This window comes from Cotesia typhae, unplaced genomic scaffold (assembly GCF_013202065.1).
Source record: "Cotesia typhae breed Kobodo isofemale line unplaced genomic scaffold, CoteBio_Ctyphae contig_9, whole genome shotgun sequence".
Classification (NCBI taxonomy): Eukaryota; Metazoa; Arthropoda; class Insecta; order Hymenoptera; family Braconidae; genus Cotesia; species Cotesia typhae.
The window spans coordinates 2,108,960-2,131,799 of record NW_027423770.1 but is presented as its reverse complement, the minus strand read 5'-3'; the positions used below and the strand labels follow the sequence as shown (position 1 = coordinate 2,131,799).

The 22,840-nt window shown below is 35.9% G+C and overlaps 2 protein-coding genes and 1 pseudogene across 5 annotated transcripts in view; all 3 read left to right on the top strand.

Annotated features, from left to right (window-relative positions):
* Positions 1-22,840, top strand: part of LOC141533472 (uncharacterized) — a 110,814-nt gene that overhangs the window by 34,922 nt on the left and 53,052 nt on the right. The window lies entirely within an intron of this gene.
* LOC141533493 (uncharacterized) lies at positions 4,908-22,476 on the top strand. 3 transcript variants are annotated; one of them, XM_074252414.1, is made up of 5 exons: positions 4,908-5,565; positions 19,859-20,261; positions 20,358-20,802; positions 20,879-21,010; positions 21,132-22,476. In XM_074252414.1, exons 3-4 carry the CDS (start codon positions 20,361-20,363, stop codon positions 20,944-20,946), a joined length of 510 nt encoding a protein of 169 aa, XP_074108515.1. In that variant the 5' UTR covers positions 4,908-5,565; positions 19,859-20,261; positions 20,358-20,360; the 3' UTR covers positions 20,947-21,010; positions 21,132-22,476. The 3 variants fall into 3 exon arrangements, with proteins under 3 accessions (XP_074108515.1, XP_074108516.1, XP_074108514.1); XM_074252415.1 differs by having other exon boundaries at positions 4,909-5,565; positions 19,859-19,983; positions 20,094-20,802; XM_074252413.1 differs by having other exon boundaries at positions 4,909-5,565; positions 19,859-20,802.
* On the top strand, positions 14,127-16,778 carry LOC141533446 (uncharacterized; annotated as a pseudogene).

Genomic DNA, 22,840 nt, shown 5'->3' with positions numbered 1-22,840 from the left:
GCAATACGATTAGCACAACTTCTAGCGAAATGACCTCCAGCGAAACCATCAGCGAGACTATCAGCGTGATCTCCAGCGAGACCTCCAGAAAGACCGTCAGCGTTATCTCGAGCGAAACCGTCCCTGTGATCGCTAGCAAAATTACCAGCGAGACCGGCAGCCATACTATTAGCATCACTCCCAGCAAAATGTCCTCCAGTGATACCGACAGCGAGACCTCTAGAAAAACTATCAGCGTGATCTCCAGCGAGACCGTCAGCAAGATTTCTAGCGTGACCTCCAGCGAGACCTCAAGAAAGATCGTCAGCGTGATGGCCAGCGAGACCTCCAGAAAGTCAGCGTAATCACCAGCGAGACCTCCCGAAAGATCGATTTAAGATCTAGTTTACCTAAATGATACGAAATGAAGTGAAAGTTTATAAATTTTCGAGAGAATTTATTATAAAAACACAAATAATGAAAATTACGGACTCCGCTATGCGGCACGTTTATGTAACCAATGCCTTTGGCGTTGAAATCTTTCGCTCTCAGCGCAAACACAATAATTATTAATTAATAATTGTATAATTTAAAAAACTCCCAGTAAGATGTTCACCGAGACTTCCAGGGATATATTTAGCGAGACACTCAGCGAGATGTTAATTTGGACGTTCGGTGAGACACCCAGCGAGACGGCCAGCGAGATGTCCGGCGAAACAGCCAGCGAATGTCGAGACAGCCAGTGAGACGTCTGGCAAGACACCTAGTGAGATGTTCACTTCTGAGAAATTCACAATTAATGAATTAAAATCTCGATGTAGCCACCATTTTGGTCGACGTAAGTTTGACGACGTCGTAAAAGGCTTCGATGACAATTAGTGATCATCTCTAGCGTAACTGTGAGCAAAGCATCTTGAAACCGTTGTTGGAGTTCCATCTCACTAGCAATAGCATGGCGATAGATCTTGGACTTGAAGTACCCCCATAGAAAAAAGTCCAGTGGATTTAAATCAGGGGATCGTGGTAGCCAGTTGAGAATTCCTCTTCGACCAATGTATCGATTAGGGAAATGGGCCCAAAGCCAGGCTTGCGCTGCTCCAGATGTATGGGCAGGTGCGCCGTCTTGCTGAAGTTTTTCAGTTTTTAACGTACGCTGAACTGTACTGACCGATAAGCCACTGCGTGCCACTACACCTCGAATACCAATCTCAGAATTCGCTTTGACGAGATCGATGATTCGATCCTCATTTCGAGGATTTCGAACTCGCCTTGCCGCTCCATTTAGTCGGTGGTTTGGTAAAGCGCTGCCTGTTTCGCAGAGGCGCGCAAAAGCTCCAAGTATAACATGAGCACTCGGACGACGAGCATTCGGATATCGCGCACAGTATTGACGGACAGCTTCATTAGCGTTACAATTAGCCCGGCCGTAAAATAAAATCATATTGGCGTATTCTTGCGGCGTGTAATCTGCCATGATTTTTTTACAGATAAAAAAAAACAGGACCACAGTACAGGTGTACGACTTACTAAATGACAACAATGGGACAGAAACGACGAAACGATTTAAATTAAACGATGTAAACAGCATTAAATTTCGACAAAAATAATGTTTATGGGAAATGACAGGATAGTAATAATATATTAAACTCATCTGAATACATCTACTGACAGAAAGAATTAAACAAAAAAAAAAAAAACAACAAGTTCTGCTGCTCTGTTATTATCACAGTAATAATTGATTTAAAGAAAACCTACCCTTTGCATCCGCACTAAAGACAAAAAAAACAGTAGAGTTCTAGGCCGAAAAACATTTAAAAATCCTGAAATATCGTAAAAACATTATATTTTTGGCCAAAATCAAAACGCGATGTCGTAAAAGTGTGCAGAACGTGTTGGTTATTTTTTCTAGTCTTGCGTAGGTATATTGAACAATGGGCTGTACAGAAACAGAAATTTTCATGTGATCTACTCAGCAAGATTTCCGCCGAAATGTTCAGTGAAACACTTAGCGAGATAGCTGGCGAGACGTTCAGCGAGATGTCCGGCGAGACGGCCAGCGAGATGTCCGGCGAGACGTCCAGCGAGACGTCCCGCGAGACGTCGCTAAAAAATCATTATAAAAACTTATTGTAATTATTATAACACTTACATTCTGTCTTCAGATTTCATCTGGAGCAGTCAGTCCGAGGACTTAGCAGAGGAGCAATCTCTGCTGGTCCGAGGCTGAACCTGCCAATTCCTTTTTAATAAACCTATTTAATTGTTAATCAATTAAAATGGATACTTATTAAAACCTTCACACCCTGTGATGTTCCACCCTGGTTCCTTTACCTAGAGCGCTAGCCAGCGTTCGGGTATTTTATCCAAAAAATATCCTAACTATTACCCCCAGGGTGAGAGCGCTTATTAGCTGATCTCACCCTGGTGAAATCGCCCAGAGCGCTAGCCAGCGTTCAGGCACTCTACCCATTACCTACCTGTAGGCAGGTAAAATAAAAGTAAAATATTAAAATATATATTTTATAAATAAAAATAGAATCATTAAATTATGTATAAAAAGTACTTCGCGGATAAATCAGTGACATGACCCACCAGGAGTCTATCGACTTCCTAACGAGGTCAAAATCTGGACATTTAAATAAATTATTTAAATTTAAAAAATAATTACACCCAAAATTTGGGAACGTAACACCGAGCCAGCAAAATCTGAGATTTTTCAATAATTATTCTATGTATTGTCTATATCTATATGTTTGTCTGTTTGAAATTGCTTTTATTTAAGTAAGACAATTTTATTAGTTTAAAAATTTTTTTTTAATCTTAGTTGAAGTTTATATATTTAAAAATACGTAATTTATTTTGTCAATTCTCCGAAAGTTATATTTTTAATAATTGCATCATCTTGAATCGATAATATTTTCTGTGAAAAGGAAAAGATAAAAAAAAAATATACAAATACGTTCTAGGTTGTAATTGCGTGTTTTATTTCTTTTCTGTGAGAAATCGAACTTTTCAAATTAAATAAATATCGTTTAACTTGAAGTCGGCAGTGTTGTTAAACTTATTTATTATTCTTTTTTATTTTTTTTAATTCCTAAAGCTTGTCTATGATTGGTCAATTTATTTATTTATTTCTTTATTAGATTTAAATGCCAAAGCACAAAGCCGGATGGCAAAAATGATATACATAAAATTATAATTCACATGAGCACAGCTAATATATACATAAGGGAAATATGAAATTTGCATGATAATTTAAAGTATAGAATTTGTATGATGTTCAAGCAGACACAATGTTTTTAATCATATTAACCAGCTCACTACTATGTTATTATTCGAGATTTATAAGAAAATCAAATACTTTTGTTTTGAAGGATTCCAGGCCAAGAGAATTTATAATTTCAGGAGGTAGATCTTGCCAGAGCCGTATAGCTGATATAACAAACGAATGCTCGTAGATTGTGGTAACAAAGTTGGGCACTTTAAAAGTGACATTATTATTTCTGCTGGCTATTCTTTGTGATCGGCTGATGACAGGGTCTTCTTCAATAAATTTCACGTAGAAATTTTGGTTCGCCTGTTGATAACAATTTGAAGAACACGCAGGCTAGAATGTATAGCCCTCGTGACTTTACAGTTAACCAATTAAATGACCGCCGATATGGTGTGATGTGCTCATCACGCCTCAAATTAAAAAATGAATCGAATAGCATTGTTAACAAGTCGCTGCAATTTGCAATCAAGTTCATTCGATAAGTTGAGAAATACTATTGAGCAATAGTCGATAATAGGAAGGATAGTAGCAGAAACTAATAACTTGCGAGTCTGTGTAGACAGAAAGTTCTTCCTACGTTTTAAACTATTCAGTGAACCATAAACTTTGCGTGATACCTGCGAGATATGCGTATCCCAAGAAAAATTATTTGAGAGATGGACTCCTAGATGTTTAGTTGAATTTGTATATGGTATTACATTGCCATCCATAATGATCTCAGGTAGCTCAAAGCCCTCAAGCAGTCTCAATTTATGTTTACTTCCGAAAATCATGACTTTAGTCTTCTTACAATCCATTTCAAGGTCATTTTCACGAGCCCAATCTGCCACTGCTTGTGCATCAGCAGTCAAATTTGAAGCTGCTTCATACAGATTATATAACTCGAAATGCAAGTAAGCCCATTTATCATCTGCAAATAAGCCATGATTGCAATATTTTAGCTCTTTGACCACACTGTTTACAACTATTAGAAATATAATTGGACCCAATACTGATCCCTATGGAACACCTGAAATAGTACCAACCCATCTTGAGGGGGCATTTGTGGAATCAACAACTGCTTGAGCTCCTCATAACAAATAATCATGACCGCCTATGAAAGGTGACTGTGACCTTGAATAGTTTACGAGTTTTTCTTCACTATCGAGAATTATGACATCAAGCCACGAATCCACTTCAGAGGTATGGAAAGCTGGTCCATAGGGAACGCAGAAAAGAGCAGAGTCATTGATGAAGAAATTTACATTTTGAATAACTCAAAAACTATTGAGAATATCGAAAAATGACTCAGGAACTTTATTCTTAGAATCGTCGCCTCTATCTACAGTTTTCCGCTGTGAAGGTCATTCTGAATCACCCTGTATATATATATATATATATATATATATATATATATATATATATATATATATATATTGTGACGTGGGAATTTTCCCCATTGATATTTAATAATAGAGATTATTTTTATTACGTATTAATTAGTCTATAAAGTTGGCTACGCTGATGGACTGCTGAGATTCGACGCGCCTGTGTCGCCCCAAGTGGTTTCCGGTCGGAATGCGAAGCTCGAGGTAGATCAAAATTAAGCCGAACCGCGCCAAAATAATTTAAATTTACTATGTAATTAAGAGTGTGTGAGCGAGAGAGAGAGCAAATGAGAAAAGCGACCGGGCGAACCCGCAGTTCAGTCACAATCACCGACCAGGGAGACATCTGGGGGTATCAACGCTCAACAAGGGAAACCCGGCATCAGAATTGACCAATGACAGGACGTTGAATCACCGGGAGCACACCAGGGCTCCATCTGAACGCCGACTGGCACACTGAATTGGGTATCGACCAACCATCGACGATGGAAATTTATCCAACGACTGCTGATTGGACGCGCAGCGTGGTAGCTGTGCTAGCGAAAAACCACATCTTGCTGAAAAAACGGAAAAGCCCGCAATTCTGAGCCGGCCACCGACACGACTGTTGAACCTATTTTTTTTTCTCATTGTCACGCTACGAATAAATTAACCGATTGTTCTTAATAAGTTTTCTACGCAAATCCAGCCGCTCCTTGGTGAATTGATTAATAGTTACGCTACGAATAAATCAACCGAGATTTTGTATTTTGTGAGTCGGTCGAATCGAGGGTAGAAATTCTCTCGGGGATTAGTGTACTGTCAACCGACAAGAGTCGAGACTTCGACTTACGTTTTGGTCCTTCTCCAACCACGGAATTTCCGAGACGCCATCGCCGAGAACCGTCAGCCGCCGTCACCTTCTGCCTGGAGTCACACCTTCACCGAGAAGTCTATTGAACTGGGGTAAGTGCAGTCGCAGTTATTAATACACCTGGTTGACTTCACAGAGGCCGTGTTAATTCGAGTTCGAATTACAATTAATTATTGATTTTATTTAGTTATTGAGAAATTTGGTGTAATTGCGCACTTTTGAGACGCAATTCCGTTTTGGTGACGTCAGCCAGGTATTCGGTGCCAAAGATTATGTTAATCCGTTGTGAGGAATGTTCTGTACTGTGACAATTTAATTGACCAAATTTTGAGATTGCATGCTGAATAAAATGGGCTCGAAGCAAGGGCCATCTGCGAGCGAAACTAGGAACCATACCTCGAGCTTTGTCCCGCGTATTACCCGACGGGTAACAATAGTTACCGACAGTCCCCTTACCCGCCGCGACTGATAACTGATCGATCGGTTGTGACATCGATAATCAATATACGACAAATCGATGCTACTGATAACTTCGAACTTGGCTGTTAAGAAAGACATACGAAACAGTTATAATTTCTGGTTGTAATTTGTTTCTAAATTTTATTATTTGTTTATTACGAAGAAAAGCGAAACAGTTCATTTTAATTTTCTTTTGATTCATTAATTTTTTTTTTCACGAAAGAAACGTAAAGGCACGTAACTTATTTTGGTCAAAAATTCAAAATTTGGTTAATTACGAAAGAAAAGCTAAGCCGATTATTTTTTTTTTTTCTAATTTTAGTTATTTAATTTTGATAACATCAAAATTCGGTTGCTACGATCATTCGTTTTTTTTTTTTTGGGTTATGAAACTCAAAATTTGCTGCTAGAAACGCAATACGACACCGTATAAAAAGTTTTTGAAGTGAAACTTCTTTAGGTGCATGAGGGTAAAATTTTTGCAGATGAAACGTCACGCCGGTATGCAACGGAAGTGTCGGAAAAGAGAGAGAGAGTGATCGAGACCGATTGAGAGAGAGTAAGACAGGGCGAACGTAGCATGAGGAACTAGCCGTGGAATGAGAGTAGGGAGCAAGCGAGTGAGAAAGATTGAGAGAAAAAGTGAGACAGAGCGAACGTCGTATCACGCATAGTGCTATGGAGTGTGAGGTGGGAGAGAGCTATAGTGAGAAAGATTGAACAAGAGAGAGAGAGAATACGGGATATCGAGAAAGAATACACGCCCTATTGGTTGTGTATTCGTTTACTAGTTAATTATTAGAACTTTAGATGGCATTTCTGTCGCATAGCGTAATATTTACAATATTATTAGGCACTTATACAGTGAATAAACAGTAAGTGAATTTTATAAATAAAAACTTTGTGAAAAACTGTGAAAAAACTTTGTGAATAAATTTGTAATAAATTTGTAAGTTGTCCTGTATCAAGCAATTATTCGAAGTAAGTAATATATCTGTTATCTTTTTGTTTATTTACAATTTTTTATGATAATTGGTTTGAAGGTTAGGTAGTTTTAATATTTACAAATAACATGTGGTATTTCAACTTGCCACTCGTCATTTGATAATTTAATAAATCATTTACCATAAAATAAAAATATTTCATAAATTCGCTTTTCTAAATTTTGAATTCAAAAACAAAACTTAATTAATAATTTCTAATATTCGTCATTTGAGATTTCAATAAATCATTGTGCATAAAATACTAATAACAATATTTCATAAATTCTTTTGACGAAATTTTAATTTAAAAATTGGAATTTCTAGAGTTATCATTAATTTACAAAAATTTTGTATAAATTTAAATTGGATTAGCTATTTTTAATATTTACAAAAAATCACGAGGAATTTTAATTTAATATTCAACATCTGAGATTTGACTATATTATTTTTCAAACAATATAAAATAAATTTATTTTAATAATTCTCTTTAATTATTTTTATTATTAAATATTAATTTCAAATAACTTTTCATTTTCAGATTGCAATGCCAAAAATTGTGGTGCGAGAGTGTGAAACACTTAAAAATAAAATATCTATTAGACGGCCAGCTAAAACATCAACAGAACGTTCACGAGAATTTAGAGAGCGAAAAAAGGCTTTAAAAAATGCAGATAGCCAAGAGTTGAATATCTCATCGTCCATCATTACAAAAACTACACCAAAAACTCCAGCAGAGCGTAGTCGTGACTACAGAGCTCGATAAAGACAAAAATCTGAAGAAAATCAAGAGTCAAATGATTTGACGCGAATCACTGTTGAAGTTGAAGTACATCAAGAACAAGACAATTCTCAACCTTCGACTTCGACTTTACCAATTAAAAGAAAAAAAACTTCAACAGAACGTGTTCGTGAGTTTAGAGCAAGAAAAAAATCATTGACAAGCCTTTCAGAAAACATCATTGAAGATTTTCCAACATCATCAAATATTATTAATGCTAATAACAATAATAATAATAATAATAATAATAATAATAATAATAATAATAATAATAATAATAATAATAATAATAATAATAATAATAATAATAATAATAATAATAATAATAATAATAATAATAATAATAATAATAATAATAATAATAATAATAATAATAATAATAATAATAATAATAATAATAATAATAATAATAATAATAATAATAATAATAATAATAATAATAATAATAATAATAATAATAATAATAATAATAATAATAATAATAATAATAATAATAATAATAATAATAATAATAATAATAATAATAATAATAATAATAATAATAATAATAATAATAATAATAATAATAATAATAATAATAATAATAATAATAATAATAATAATAATAATAATAATAATAATAATAATAATAATAATAATAATAATAATAATAATAATAATAATAATAATAATAATAATAATATGAAAATGCGCGGAAGGGGTCGTTCTTGTATAAGGCAGCAATCTACGCGGCAAATACCTTAGGTCTCGGAGAAATAAACGCTCTCATTGAACTCCCAAAAAAGGAGTTCAAGAGCGTCGTCAGGATAGCCGAGGAGAAAAAACTCCTCGGTGAACACATGGACAAGTCCATGCACAGCGTGTATTTCAAACACGTCCGTGACCATGGCTTGTCCACCCAGCTGACATTCTTCTTCTTGAAGTCAGCTGGCCTGATGTCCGAGACCGAAGGGTTTATATTTGCCTGCCAAGATGGTGTTATCAACACTCTCGAATACCGTAGCAAGGTGCTCCAGGCGCAGCTTCCGGACACGTCCTGTCGGACGTGTAAACAACATCCGGAGACGCTGATGCACCTTTTGTCGGCATGTCCTGTGCTGGCAAGAGGTGCCTACATACAGCGTCACAATGCTGCCCTGCGAGTACTCTATTATCATCTCAGATATAGCTACGGTATCGATGAGACACCAGTGCTGCCTTATCTGCCAGGAGATATTCCGCAGGTTGTTGAGAATGACAGTTCCAAAATTTATTGGAACATACCATTCGCAACAACCCGGCGGATTGACCACAACAAACCTGATATTGTGCTCTTTGACAAGGCTACTCGTGACATTTATGTCATTGAGTTTTCGGCCCCAGCCGAATACAATATCTCGGCCAAAGAAGAGCACAAACACCAGATATATCAGGATCTCCTGTTTGAAATTGGCAAACTCTACCCAAGTTACCGTGTCAAGCTCGTCGTTTTGATTGTCGGCGTCCTTGGAGGGATGAAACAATCTTTTGTGTCTTCACTTGCGAAGATACCGGCTTGCAGTTCAGCAGCCGTGTCTCTAGCAGTGCGGATGCAAAAGGCTGTCATTTTGGGATCCCTGCGTCTACTTAGGCAAATGAACTTGGCCTGCTGCACTCACTAACCGCCTTGTTGTGCGGAGTGGTGCAGCAGTAATGGATGGCGCTCAGGCTGGGCCCTCGGAGAGTCGGACTCCGGGGAAAACCCCCCTGAGCAATTAATAACTAATAATAATAATAATAATAATAATAATAATAATAATAATAATAATAATAATAATAATAATAATAATAATAATAATAATAATAATAATAATTGTCGAATTAGTGGATGGGAGCGTCTTAAGCCAATTAGACGCCGGGGAGTTGTATAGATATCTAGGAATGGAAGAGCACCGCATGCATGCGGTCTCTGAAGTCCGAACAACTCTCCAGAGCGAGTATGTTAGGAGACTCCGGAAAATTTGGTCCTCCGAACTTTCCGGCAAAAACAAAGTCTCAGCTACTAACATGCTCGCTGTCCCAGTCTTACTATACTCTTTCGGTGTCCTGAAATGGACCCGAAAGGATTTACGAGATCTCGACATCAAAACCCGTAAGATCATTAATATGAATCGGAGCATGCACCCCAATTCATCAGTCGCCAGATTATACCTCTCCCGGTCCATCGGTGGGAGAGGTTTGCAGAGTTTGGAGCGGCTTCACGACCGTTTGGTCCTGGGTTTAACTCACGAAGTTGTCAATTTCACTGCAGACGAGGATGACTTTCTTATGCAAATTGTACATAAACATGAAAATGCGCATAAGGGGTCATTCTTGTATAAGGCAGCAATATATGCGGCAAGAACCCTTGGTCTTGGAGAAATAAACGCTCTTATGGAACTCCGAAAGGAGGAATTTAAGAGCGTCATCAGAACGCCGAGGAAAAACTACTCCTTGGCGAACTGATGGACAAGTCCATGCACAGCGTGTTCTTTAAACACGTGCGTGATCATGGCTTGTCCATCCAGCTGACGTTTTCCTTCTTAAAGTCAGCGGGCCTGATGTCCGAGACTGAAGGGTTCATATTTGCCTGCCAAGATGGTGTCATTAACACTCTTGAGTACCGTAGCAAGGTGCTCCAGGTGCAGCTTCCGGACACGTCCTGTAGGAGGTGTAGACAACATCCGGAGACGCTTATGCACCTTTTGTCGGCATGTCCAGTGCTGGCGAGAGGTGCATATATCCAGCGTCACAATGCTGCCCTGAGAGTACTGTACTACTATCTTCGTCATTGCTACGGTATTGACGTGACACCAGTGCTGCCTTATTTACCAGGAGATATTCCCCAGGTTGTTGAGAATGACAGTTGCAAAATTTATTGGAACATGCCATTTGCAACAACCCGGCGGATAGATCACAACAAACCTGATATTGTGCTCTTCGACAAGGCCACTCGTGACATTTATGTCATTGAGTTCTCGGCCCCGGCTGAATACAACATCTCAGCCAAAGAAGAGCACAAAAGACAAATATATCAGGATCTCCTGTTTGAAATTGGCAAACTTTACCCAGGTTACCGTGTCAAGCTTGTCGTCCTGATTGTTGGCGTCCTAGGAGGGATGAAACAGTCTTTTGTATCCTCACTTGCCAAAGTTCCAGCTTGCTCATCAAAAGCTGAGTTCTTGGCAGTTAGGATGCAGAAGGCTGTTTTACTTGGTTCTCTCCGTCTCTTAAGGGAAATGACTTTGGCCTGCTGTGATCACTAACCGCCTTGTTGTGCGGAGTGGTCCAGCAGTAACGGATGGAGCTCAGGCTGGGCCCTCGGAGAATCGGACTCCGGGGATAACCCCCCTGAGCATTTAATAACAAAATAATAATAATAATAATAATAATAATAATAATAATAATAATAATAATAATAATAATATTTGCCAGGAGATATTCCCCAGGTTGTTGAGAATGACAGTTGCAAAATTTATTGGAACATGCCATTTGCAACAACCCGGCGGATAGATCACAACAAACCTGATATTGTGCTCTTCGACAAGGCCACTCGTGACATCTATGTCATTGAGTTCTCGGCCCCGGCTGAATACAACATCTCAGCCAAAGAAGAGCACAAAAGACAAATATATCAGGATCTCCTGTTTGAAATTGGCAAACTTTACCCAGGTTACCGTGTCAAGCTCGTCGTTTTGGTTGTCGGCGTCCTTGGAGGGATGAAACAGTCTTTTGTGTCTTCACTTGCGAAGATACCGGCTTGCAGTTCAGCAGCCGTGTCTCTAGCAGTGCGGATGCAAAAGGCTGTCATTTTGGGATCCCTGCGTCTACTTAGGCAAATGAATTTGGCCTGCTGCACTCACTAACCGCCTTGTTGTGTGGAGTGGTGCAGCAGTAATGGATGGCGCTCAGGCTGGGCCCTCGGAGAATCGGACTCCGGGGAAAACCCCCCTGAGCAATTAATAACAAATAATAATAATAATAATAATAATAATAATAATAATAATAATAATAATAATAATAATAATAATAACATTAATAATAACAATAATAACAAGCCGGACTGGCTTGTAGAAGGGCGAACCGTACTGATACCTAAAAAAGGTGACTTGTCTGACCCTAAGAATTTCAGGCCTATCACCTGCTTGAATGCGGTTTATAAAATTTTTACAAAAATTTTAAATAACCGTATCTTGCAGCAGATAGAGCCTGTATGGCAACAGATATATGAACAACGTGGCAGTAAAAGAGGCCTGTCAGGTTGCAAGGAGAACCTGATAGTGGATCGATGCGTCTTACAAGATGCGATCTACTATCAACGCAACCTGTCAATGGCTTGGATTGACTATCGCAAGGCATTTGACTCAACTCCACATGAGTTGATTTTATATCTACTCAAATGCCTGGGAGTCAATCCCGAAATAGTGGAATGCATTCGGCGTACAATGCAGCTCTGGCAAACGCGATTTCACATTGGAAGTGGAAACGCATTGCACGTAACCGGAGTTGTAGAGTACAAACGAGGGGTCTTCCAAGGCGATTCCTTGAGCCCTCTGCTGTTTTGCATTTCACTGCTGCCTATATCTGTTGTTCTCCGTAAAACTCATGGGTACTCTGTGGGGCCTCCGGGTGATCGAAACTATTCGATTACCCATCTGCTTTACATGGATGATCTGAAGCTGTATAGCGCTGATAAAGATCATCTACAAGCGGCCCTCAACATCGTAGCAGAGTACACACGAGATGTCGGAATGTCTTTTGGGTTGGACAAGTGTGCGGTCGTACATCTGGCGAGGGGTAAGTGCTCTGATACTGGTGATGATGTCGAATTAGTGGATGGGAGCGTCTTAAGCCAATTAGACGCCGGGGAGTTGATATAGATATCTAGGAATGGAAGAGCACCTCATGCATGCGGTCTCTGAAGTCCGAACAACTCTCCAGAGCGAGTATGTTAGGAGACTCCGGAAAATTTGGTCCTCCGAACTTTCCGGCAAAAACAAAGTCTCAGCTACTAACATGCTCGCTGTCCCAGTCTTACTATACTCTTTCGGTGTCCTGAAATGGACCCGAAAGGATTTACGAGATCTCGACATCAAAACCCGTAAGATCATTAATATGAATCGGAGCATGCACCCCAATTCATCAGTCGCCAGATTATACCTCTCCCGGTCCATCGGTGGGAGCGGTTTGCAGAGTTTGGAGCGGCTTCACGACCGTTTGGTCCTGGGTTTAACTCACGATGTTGTCAATTTCACTGCAGACGAGGATGACTTTCTTATGCAAATTGTACATAAACATGAAAATGCGCATAAGGGGTCATTCTTGTATAAGGCAGCAATATATGCGGCAAGAACCCTTGGTCTTGGAGAAATAAACGCTCTTATGGAACTCCGAAAGGAGAAATTTAAGAGCGTCATCAGGAACGCCGAGGAAAAACTACTCCTTGGCGAACTGATGGACAAGTCCATGCACAGCGTGTTCTTTAAACACGTGCGTGATCATGGCTTGTCCATCCAGCTGACATTTTCCTGCTTAAAGTCAGCGGGCCTGATGTCCGAGACTGAAGGGTTCATATTTGCCTGCCAAGATGGTGTCATTAACACTCTTGAGTACCGTAGCAAGGTGCTCCAGGTGCAGCTTCCGGACACGTCCTGTAGGAGGTGTAGACAACATCCGGAGACGCTTATGCACCTTTTGTCGGCATGTCCAGTGCTGGCGAGAGGTGCATATATCCAGCGTCACAATGCTGCCCTGAGAGTACTGTACTACTATCTTCGTCATTGCTACGGTATTGACGTGACACCAGTGCTGCCTTATTTACCAGGAGATATTCCCCAGGTTGTTGAGAATGACAGTTGCAAAATTTATTGGAACATGCCATTTGCAACAACCCGGCGGATAGATCACAACAAACCTGATATTGTGCTCTTCGACAAGGCCACTCGTGACATTTATGTCATTGAGTTCTCGGCCCCGGCTGAATACAACATCTCAGCCAAAGAAGAGCACAAAAGACAAATATATCAGGATCTCCTGTTTGAAATTGGCAAACTTTACCCAGGTTACCGTGTCAAGCTTGTCGTCCTGATTGTTGGCGTCCTAGGAGGGATGAAACAGTCTTTTGTATCCTCACTTGCCAAAGTTCCAGCTTGCTCATCAAAAGCTGAGTTCTTGGCAGTTAGGATGCAGAAGGCTGTTTTACTTGGTTCTCTCCGTCTCTTAAGGGAAATGACTTTGGCCTGCTGTGATCACTAACCGCCTTGTTGTGCGGAGTGGTCCAGCAGTAACGGATGGAGCTCAGGCTGGGCCCTCGGAGAATCGGACTCCGGGGATAACCCCCCTGAGCATTTAATAACATAATAATAATAATAATAATAATAATAATAATAATAATAATAATAATAATAATAATAATAATAATGGTGATAATAATAATATTAATAATAATAATAACAATAATAATGGTGATAATAATATTATTAATAATAATAATAATATTAATAATAATAATAATAATAATATTAATAATAATAATATCGATGATGAGAATCATGTCAATATTACAAATAATACGAGACGTATTCAAGATACTGATTTACGAGTACCTTATCCTACTTTTCACAGGCATCAAAATGCTCACAAGGAATTTAAGGAAAAATTTATCAATAACTCGTTTGGGCATGTTTGCTCAGTATGTGAGAGATTGTGGTTTAAAGAAGATTTAAAATATGCATCTATTCAACACCAAGAGATATTAAATATAATTCTTCCTCATGTATCAAACGATAAAATTGCTTTATGCAACACATGTCTTAACGCATTAAACAAAAATAACATTCCAATAATGGCTGTATATAATGGGTTCAAATATCCACAGTTTCCAAGTCATTTACCACCACCAGATATTTTATCTGAAAGATTAATTTCACCTCGTATACCTTTCATGCAGATCAGAAGATTAAGACATGTCAACGGTCAATATGGAATTTTAGGGCAAATCATTAATGTGCCTGTTGATGTTGATACCATGATTAAAAGTCTACCACGAAACGTAGATGATGATTATTGTATTAATGTACATATCAAGCGAAAACAAATTCATAAATCAAGCTATTTGCAGGGCATAATTAATAAACGCACAATAAAAACCTGGCTATAATTTTTATTAGCTACACCACTTTATACTATGTATGAAATTACAATGGATCAATCATTTTTTGACAATAATTCAATTTCAACGGAAATTCCTTTAGAAGATATTAGTGAACATATACTTATTGAAGAAAGTCTAACTGCTCAACAACATACACTGTCATGGGATGAGGAACAATATCTTTGTATTGCACCTGGAGAACAAAATGTTCCACGGAGCTTACTGTTCGATGAACATGCAGAAGAGCTTTCATTTCCGTCAATTTATTTGGGTGAATTTCGGAGATTCAGAGAAGGAATTAAAGCAACACCATTCATGATGGCATCAAGTGAATTACGAAGATCTGATCGACGAGCTGTGACACCGCATCATCATTTATACGTAGCAATGAAAATTATGAGATTGAGAGTTCGGGATTCCCTGACGATTGCTTTTAAACATGTTGGTAAAAATACAACGGTCACTCGACAATAAATTGAAGACGAACATTACATCAATAATTATATTGAAACAAATCTTGCTTTTTTACGATCAATTCCGAATTCAACATGGTATTGGTCGAATCGTAAAAAAGATCTTTTTGCTATGATAAGGCAACTAGGTAAACCAACGATTTTTATAACATTAAGTGCAAATGAAATTGGTTGGACAGATCTAATACAAATATTATATACATTGAAACATAGTGGAGTTGAAATTTCGAAATTTCGAAAAATTCGAAAAAAAGTTGCTGGACATGTTGCGGCAAATAATATAAGTCGAACTGCCGTACCAATCGGTAGACGATCATCAACAATACCACTAAATAACAATAAAACAATAAATGTGAAAAGGTCCCAATTGCCATTAGTTTGTGCTTGTGCAACAACAATTCACAAGTCTCAAGGAAGTACGTACTCCGAAATTGTCTACGAATATGATAAAAAACAGTCACAATCATTGGTATATGTTGCATTGTCTCGTGTCACAACTATCGAAGGACTACGGATTACTACAAGAAACAATGATTTGACCTTTTACTATGGACGAAGACCATCAACAACAATGATACATTTACGAGATGAATTTAGAAGACTTTCATTAAATTGTGTAAAAACGGTTGATAGTGACATGCTATATTTCATACGATAAGAACAGGGATCAACTGTATATACTCTTAATTGTCAAAGTTTTCGAAGTCATTCTCAAGACATTAAAAAATCAAATTATACAAGAATCTAACATCATACTTTTATCTGTAACTTGGATAAATAACTCTGAAGAAATAAGTCTAATTAATTTTGACTGTATTGTTAAATTTAAACGACCGAACGTTCGAGCAGGTGGAGTGGGTATTTATTTCAATAAAAAAAAACAATACGACAAATATTGTTACGCCAAACGTTACAATGACAGCAATTAATTCATCATTACAGCAACTAGTATCAATATCAATTGGTGACATTTGCATGGTGGAATGTCAAACTCTTCATGGAAGAAAAATAATTTTCGCTGCTGTATACATATCAATTAATCAAAAAACTGAAGATATAATTAGTTTCTTGCATCACCAATTACTTCCATACAGCCACGGAGGTGCTGCTATTCTCGGTAATGAGAATGATAAAATACCACTTGTTTTGGGTGGTGACTTTAACATTAATTTTGCAGTTGATGATTCCAAACCATTAATAAACTTTCTAGAAGAAAAATTTAGTCTACAGCTAAATAATAATCCAAACACACCAACTACAAATTCAGGAACGACAATAGATGCTATTTTTACAAGATATTTAGATAATGTTGAAATACGAACTTATGTTGCATATTTTACCTATCATAATGCTTTAGTCACAATAATACCAATACAAACAACGTCAAACAATGTAAATATTGAAGAAATAAATTGAAAAAATTAAATTTATAATTTACATTAATTTTCAACACTTTTTTTATTTTAATGACAATTAAATTCCTAACCTATCTTCCTTTTTCCCTTCCTCTTAATCATGGAAATTTAAAGTTTTAGATTTGTATAAATATAAACAAGATTTATAAATTAGTTCGCCAAAGAAGTTTCACTTCTGACATGTGTACTTTGTACGCACGCATGTTTTTTTGTTAATTTGTTAAAAATTTGTTATTACGAAAGAAAGGCTACGACAATTATAGGTTTTTTTTCGGAAATTCAAATTTATTTGTTACGAAGAAAGTGACGATAATTAATTATATTGATGAAGTCGAAATTTTTGTTGTTAGGAAAATAAACGCGACCTAGAACATTTTTTTTCTCTTTGTTAATTTTTTTTCAGAATTTGTTAATACGAAGCGGCGACATTTAATTTGTTTTTGTTGAGAAATTCGAAATTTGTTGTTACGATACGATAAGAGAAACGATTATTTTTTTTGTATTTTTTGTTAATTTTTTTTATTTGTTGTGGCGATCATAAAGCGAAGTCAATTATTTTCCTTAATTCGACATTTTGATTGTTAACCGAATAAATAAGAACTCATTATTTATAATTTCGATCGTATTCAGATTGTTTTTTTCATTGAACAGTCCCTGCGTATTACTTGTTTTTTTTTGCTGCCTCAATTTTTTTTTATTATTATTCTCTGGTGACAAAACTATTCCGCATCGATTTCTTTGCTCGCTCTATCAATTCTAGAATCTCTTCGACGTTGACCTGCCGCCCGACTACGATCAATTGCTGACTCCGAACCGTGGAACGTAAGTTCCTGGCGCCCAACAGTTTCCGAACCAGGTAAGCCAACATTTAGGTGGAGCTCCCCGGCGCTGTCGACGCCAGCCCGTGAAGAAAAACCCATCATAATATATATATGGGGTATTCCATGCCAAATCGACCACTTTTGACCCCGACCCTTTTCGATTTGGCCGAAAGTTTTCCATCCGTTTCTACCCTATAAAAAACGGTTCTCAGAATTTTTTTGAATTTTTTTACCTAACTCCAAAAAAGTTATGAATTTTTCAAAAAAATGGCTTTTTTATTTTCAAATAGCCATAACTTTTTCAAAACTAAACATTTAGGTACCTTTTTTTTTTAAAATTTTTGTTTTTAGATGTACTTTCCGATAAAAAATATTAAAAAATTTTTGTAAGTCAATACATATGGAATTTTTCAGTTTTTTGACAAAAATCAATGATTTTTCGAAGTTCGACATTTTTTTTTTTAATTTTTTTTTCTAAAATAAACTTTAATCAATTCCACAGTTATCCCTGTAGAACCCAGATTGGGCCGATTTCTCTTTCTATTTTTTTTATTCAATTGAAAAAATATTGTTAAATTTTCTTTCATAATATCAGTCGCCGGACGTAAACCAATTTTTTTAAAATGAGATTCCAACTCAAAAGGATTACAACACCGATCAAATACCTTTTTTGACGCCATAAAGACAAATTAAAAAAGCGCTTATAAACTAGAGAAATTATTTATTTATACAACAAATGTAATGACAATCTTTTATAAAACACTAGATTGCACAAAAGATTTATAGGTTATGTTTTAGATCTCAAAATGAAAAAGCCGCACTTTTAATCAAAACATACTAGCTTATAGCATCTAGTTTACTGGCTATAGGTAAGTCGATAATTGTTATCCCTAGTTTATCGATCTAATTGATATATTAAAATTTGAATCTTACTAAATACAGTCATCGATGAAGCTTCTAAATTGTAAATATAATGCCGTGAAATCGTTGAATTGTATTTATCTCATTATATAAATAAAATTTATGAAAAAAAATTTTTTTTCCATTTTTGAAAATTTAACAATATTTTTTCAATTGAATAAAAAAAATAGAAAGAGAAATCGGCCCGATCTGGGTTCTACAGGGATAACTGTGGAATTGATTAAAGTTTATTTTAGAAAAAAAAAATTTAAAAAAAAAAATGTCGAACTTCGAAAAATCATTGATTTTTGTCAAAAAACTGAAAAATTCCATATGTATTGACTTACAAAAATTTTTTAATATTTTTTATCTGAAAATACATCTAAAAACAAAAATTTTTAAAAAAAAAAGGTACTTAAATGTTTAGTTTTGAAAAAGTTATGGCTATTTGAAAATAAAAAAGCCATTTTTTTGAAAAATTCATAACTTTTTGGAGTTAGGTAAAAAAATTCAAAAAATTCTGAGAACCGTTTTTTATAGGGTAGAAAAGGATGGAAAACTTTCGGCCAAATCGAAAAGGGTCGGGGTCAAAAGTGGTCGATTTGGCATGGAATACCCCATATATATATATATATATATATATATATATATATATATATATATATATATATATATATATATATATGTCGGAGATAATATCGAGCTGGGTTTTCCCAGAGATTGGAAATTCCCAATATTTTAGTTTGTCTGTTAATTTTAAGCAAAATCGTAAAGCATAGAATATTTAGATATTATTTATGATTTAAGCTAGTTATATTTTTATGGTTATAACGATGGGCTTAAGTCCCGAGTGACAAGGGTCACCAAACGTAGCCGAGGTCACAGGATAGAAGTAAAAGTATATAGTTAGAAATATCGACAGACAATGAGGGCTGTCGAAATAATTTTTGAGTGAATAAGTACTTAGGGTACTTGGGAGGGTAGTTCTCGTTGAGCATTGATCAAGTAAGGATCGCATACATCCTGCTGACCCCGGATTCGTTCTCGGTCTTATTCCCAAAACGTCTTTAACTGTTATATCAATCGCAGTAGAATATTTGTAATTAAATTTATTATTTGTACGAGTTAGTGTACGTTATATTTTAAATCAAAGTCTTTATTATATTTGATTATTGTAAAAATAAATAAAGATGGCTGATAATGATCCAAAGGACCCTAACGATGCCCGAACCACTCTTCCTTCGACATATATATATATATATATATATATATATATATATATATATATATATATATATATATGTATATGTATATATATTAGTCTAGACAGTTCATGGGAATCTTTTTATAAAATTTAATGAACACTTTAAAACATATACTCCATGATAGGTACATATGTTTTCCAGATACTTTGAAAAAAAGAGTTATCTGCCGAAATGCTGGTAATTAATCGTAACAAATATGGGACCACTGCATAGCAGGTTTATAAAGTTTACCGCCTACATGCTTATTCAGATCCTGGGAATATTTTGTAAGTAATGAACTTAGTTGAATCATGTGAAATCGTATGGGAAATAAGGGTGTGGTTGGATCTTCAAAAATATTTGGAACTCTTTACGGATTTGTTAATTATATACACAGTGGGTGTGCTACTAGTAGACTCATGCTGCTGGTGAAGTGCTTTATAAAGAGGTCATCAAGAAAATATTCTTTATACTTGGAAAAAACTTCAAGTCTTCAGTATTGATTTTCCATATATCAGTGTTTTCCTTATTAAAACTCGCGTTTTTTTGTGGAAAGAATTTTTAAGTAAGTGCAAACATTGATTTTGATCGATTTTACCTAGATTATATATTTTTTTTTGTCTTATAAAACTTTTATATTTTTCCAATATTTATTTTTAAGATAATGGGTAATCTACAAAGTTTATACATCCCACAAGTTTGGATTGCAACAACATCCCACGCAGCAGTGTTTAAGATTATTGATGATGTATGGAATCATCAAATTAACGTAATGGGGTTTGATTTATCGAAAAGTTATAAATTAAGTATTTTTGGGCAAGAGGCTGAGATACGGTTCTTAGCGAATGAGTCAGTTTGGTTTGCATTAAGCAACAATGACTCTAAAAGAGAGTTAAATGAGGTTCTATACATCCATCTACGGCCACCAGAACTTAAATTTCTAAGAACTTTGGATTCAACTTCCGATGATGAGGTTGAAGTCATAAAGGATTCAACCATTAGTGGGACATCAACAGTACTAGTATCAATATCATCATCATCATCATCATTGTATGAAGAGTTAAATCAAATTACACGTAGTATATCACCATCATCACCAACGGATGGTAATTAAAATTTTTTTTATAATTCATGAAATAATTTTGGATTAATTATAATATAACAAATTTTTTTATATTGCAGATAATCATTATCAATCTAAGATGGATGAACTAAATCAGAACGAAACGTCATCATCATCATCATCGTAAGAAGTAGGAGATTTTTACAGTCCTAATTCTTGCTCAGTCGAGGAGATGCATCAAATTATGCATGGTAAAACATCATTACCGCTAATAGAACATAATTTTTTTATAATTTTTTTTTATAAATTTTTTTATAATTCATGGAATGATTTTTGGATTAATTATAATGTGAAAATTTTTTTATGTTACAGATTATCATTATCAAGCAAGAATGGATGTAGATTATTATAACAAAACGATTAACAATGACATGGATGAGGATAATGGTGATGAAACAATCAACCGTCTCATTAATGTAAACCTCCAGTTGACTCAACAGCAAATAATAGTCCGAATTACTTTTTCAGTTACCGAAAATTCCTCCTCAGTACAGGTCCTCCCCTTCCCCCTTTATCCTTTATTTCCCCCAGTTCCCAAAAATTTGTCTTTAATGACAGATTTAGCTATTATATATGGCTAACATTAATATATTAAAATGGCTAACAGTATTGGGGTCTTCAAAGGGTTATTAATAACCTTTTACTCCATCCAGGAGTAGTAGCCATGATTTAGGGGTGAAATTGATAATAAATAAATAATAATAAATCAATAAAATCAAACATGTATTTTCTTAATCAAATTTTGTCAATCAAAAATAATACTAAATTAATACCCCCACTTCCCCCGCCCCACTCCTACCAAACAGCCACCATATCCCCATCATAATATCATACACCCCCCACCATAACCTCGCAACAGTCACATGAAATGACCCTAAAACAACAGTCGATAATACAAACAACCTACAATAAACAAGAAAACTATCAAGCCCAACGTCGACAAGGAAGATCACAGATAACAAAACAACCGTCGACAAGCAAGAAACACACTCGTACTCACATGATAAGTAGAGTGTCACAGAACCCGTTGTCACTGAACTCCCCCTGTTTAACTACTTACCTATAAGTATTTATTTCTTTAAAATATGTAGATGCAATATATTTTTCACTTATTATCATTATGTAGGAACATAATTATTAATAAATTCAAACTGATTGTACTTTCCACCATAGTAGCGCAGAAAGAAATGATTATCAAATGCTAATTCATTTAAGTTGAGAAGAGTTTGTTCATACTTCAGCAAGTGAACTGTTCTGGTTGGTAAATAAATATTGAATTCACTATTTAAAGTTGCCACAATCCTGGTTCCATATTCAGTTCAAATTAATTTCAATGCTTTAACTTTATAATTCTCATTCAAGTTAAGTTCTTTCATTTTTAACTTCCCGATAAAAATCTCAGATTTTCAAAAATTGGGGTTATTGTTTTCGCCCTGTTTTGCAAAAATCGAGTTTTCATCAGATCTCGACGTATAAAGGTCACAGGAAGCTTCCCAGACTACCCCCGCGATGTTGTCACTGTGTGTGTGTGTGTGTGTGTGTGTGTGTGTGTGTGTGTGTGTGTGTGTGTGTGTGTGTGTGTGTGTGTGTGTGTGTGTGTGTGTGTGTGTGTGTGTGTGTGTGTGTGTGTGTGTGTGTGTGTGTGTGTGTGTGTGACTATGCAACTCATTTATAACTTTTGAACGACTGAACCGATCGGAACGAATTAAACGGTGTTCTAAAGAGTTTCCTCGAACTAAGATTTTTTGAGAATTTGAATCGATTCGGACCGATAGATTTGAAGTAAACTTGTAAATCTAAAAAAAAATAAGAAAAAAATCATTTTTGAAAGTGGTCTTTTTGGAATATTTCTTAAACGGCTCTATCGATCAACTTCAAATACTAATCAGCTGTTAGCATGAAAAAATTACGTCGATCGCCGTCAAGCCGGTCAAAATTGGTCAATTCGTTCAAGAAATATTATGAACAAATAAAACCAAAAAAAGTGTTTTTTTGGAACTACTCCAAATTTCTTGGTTTTA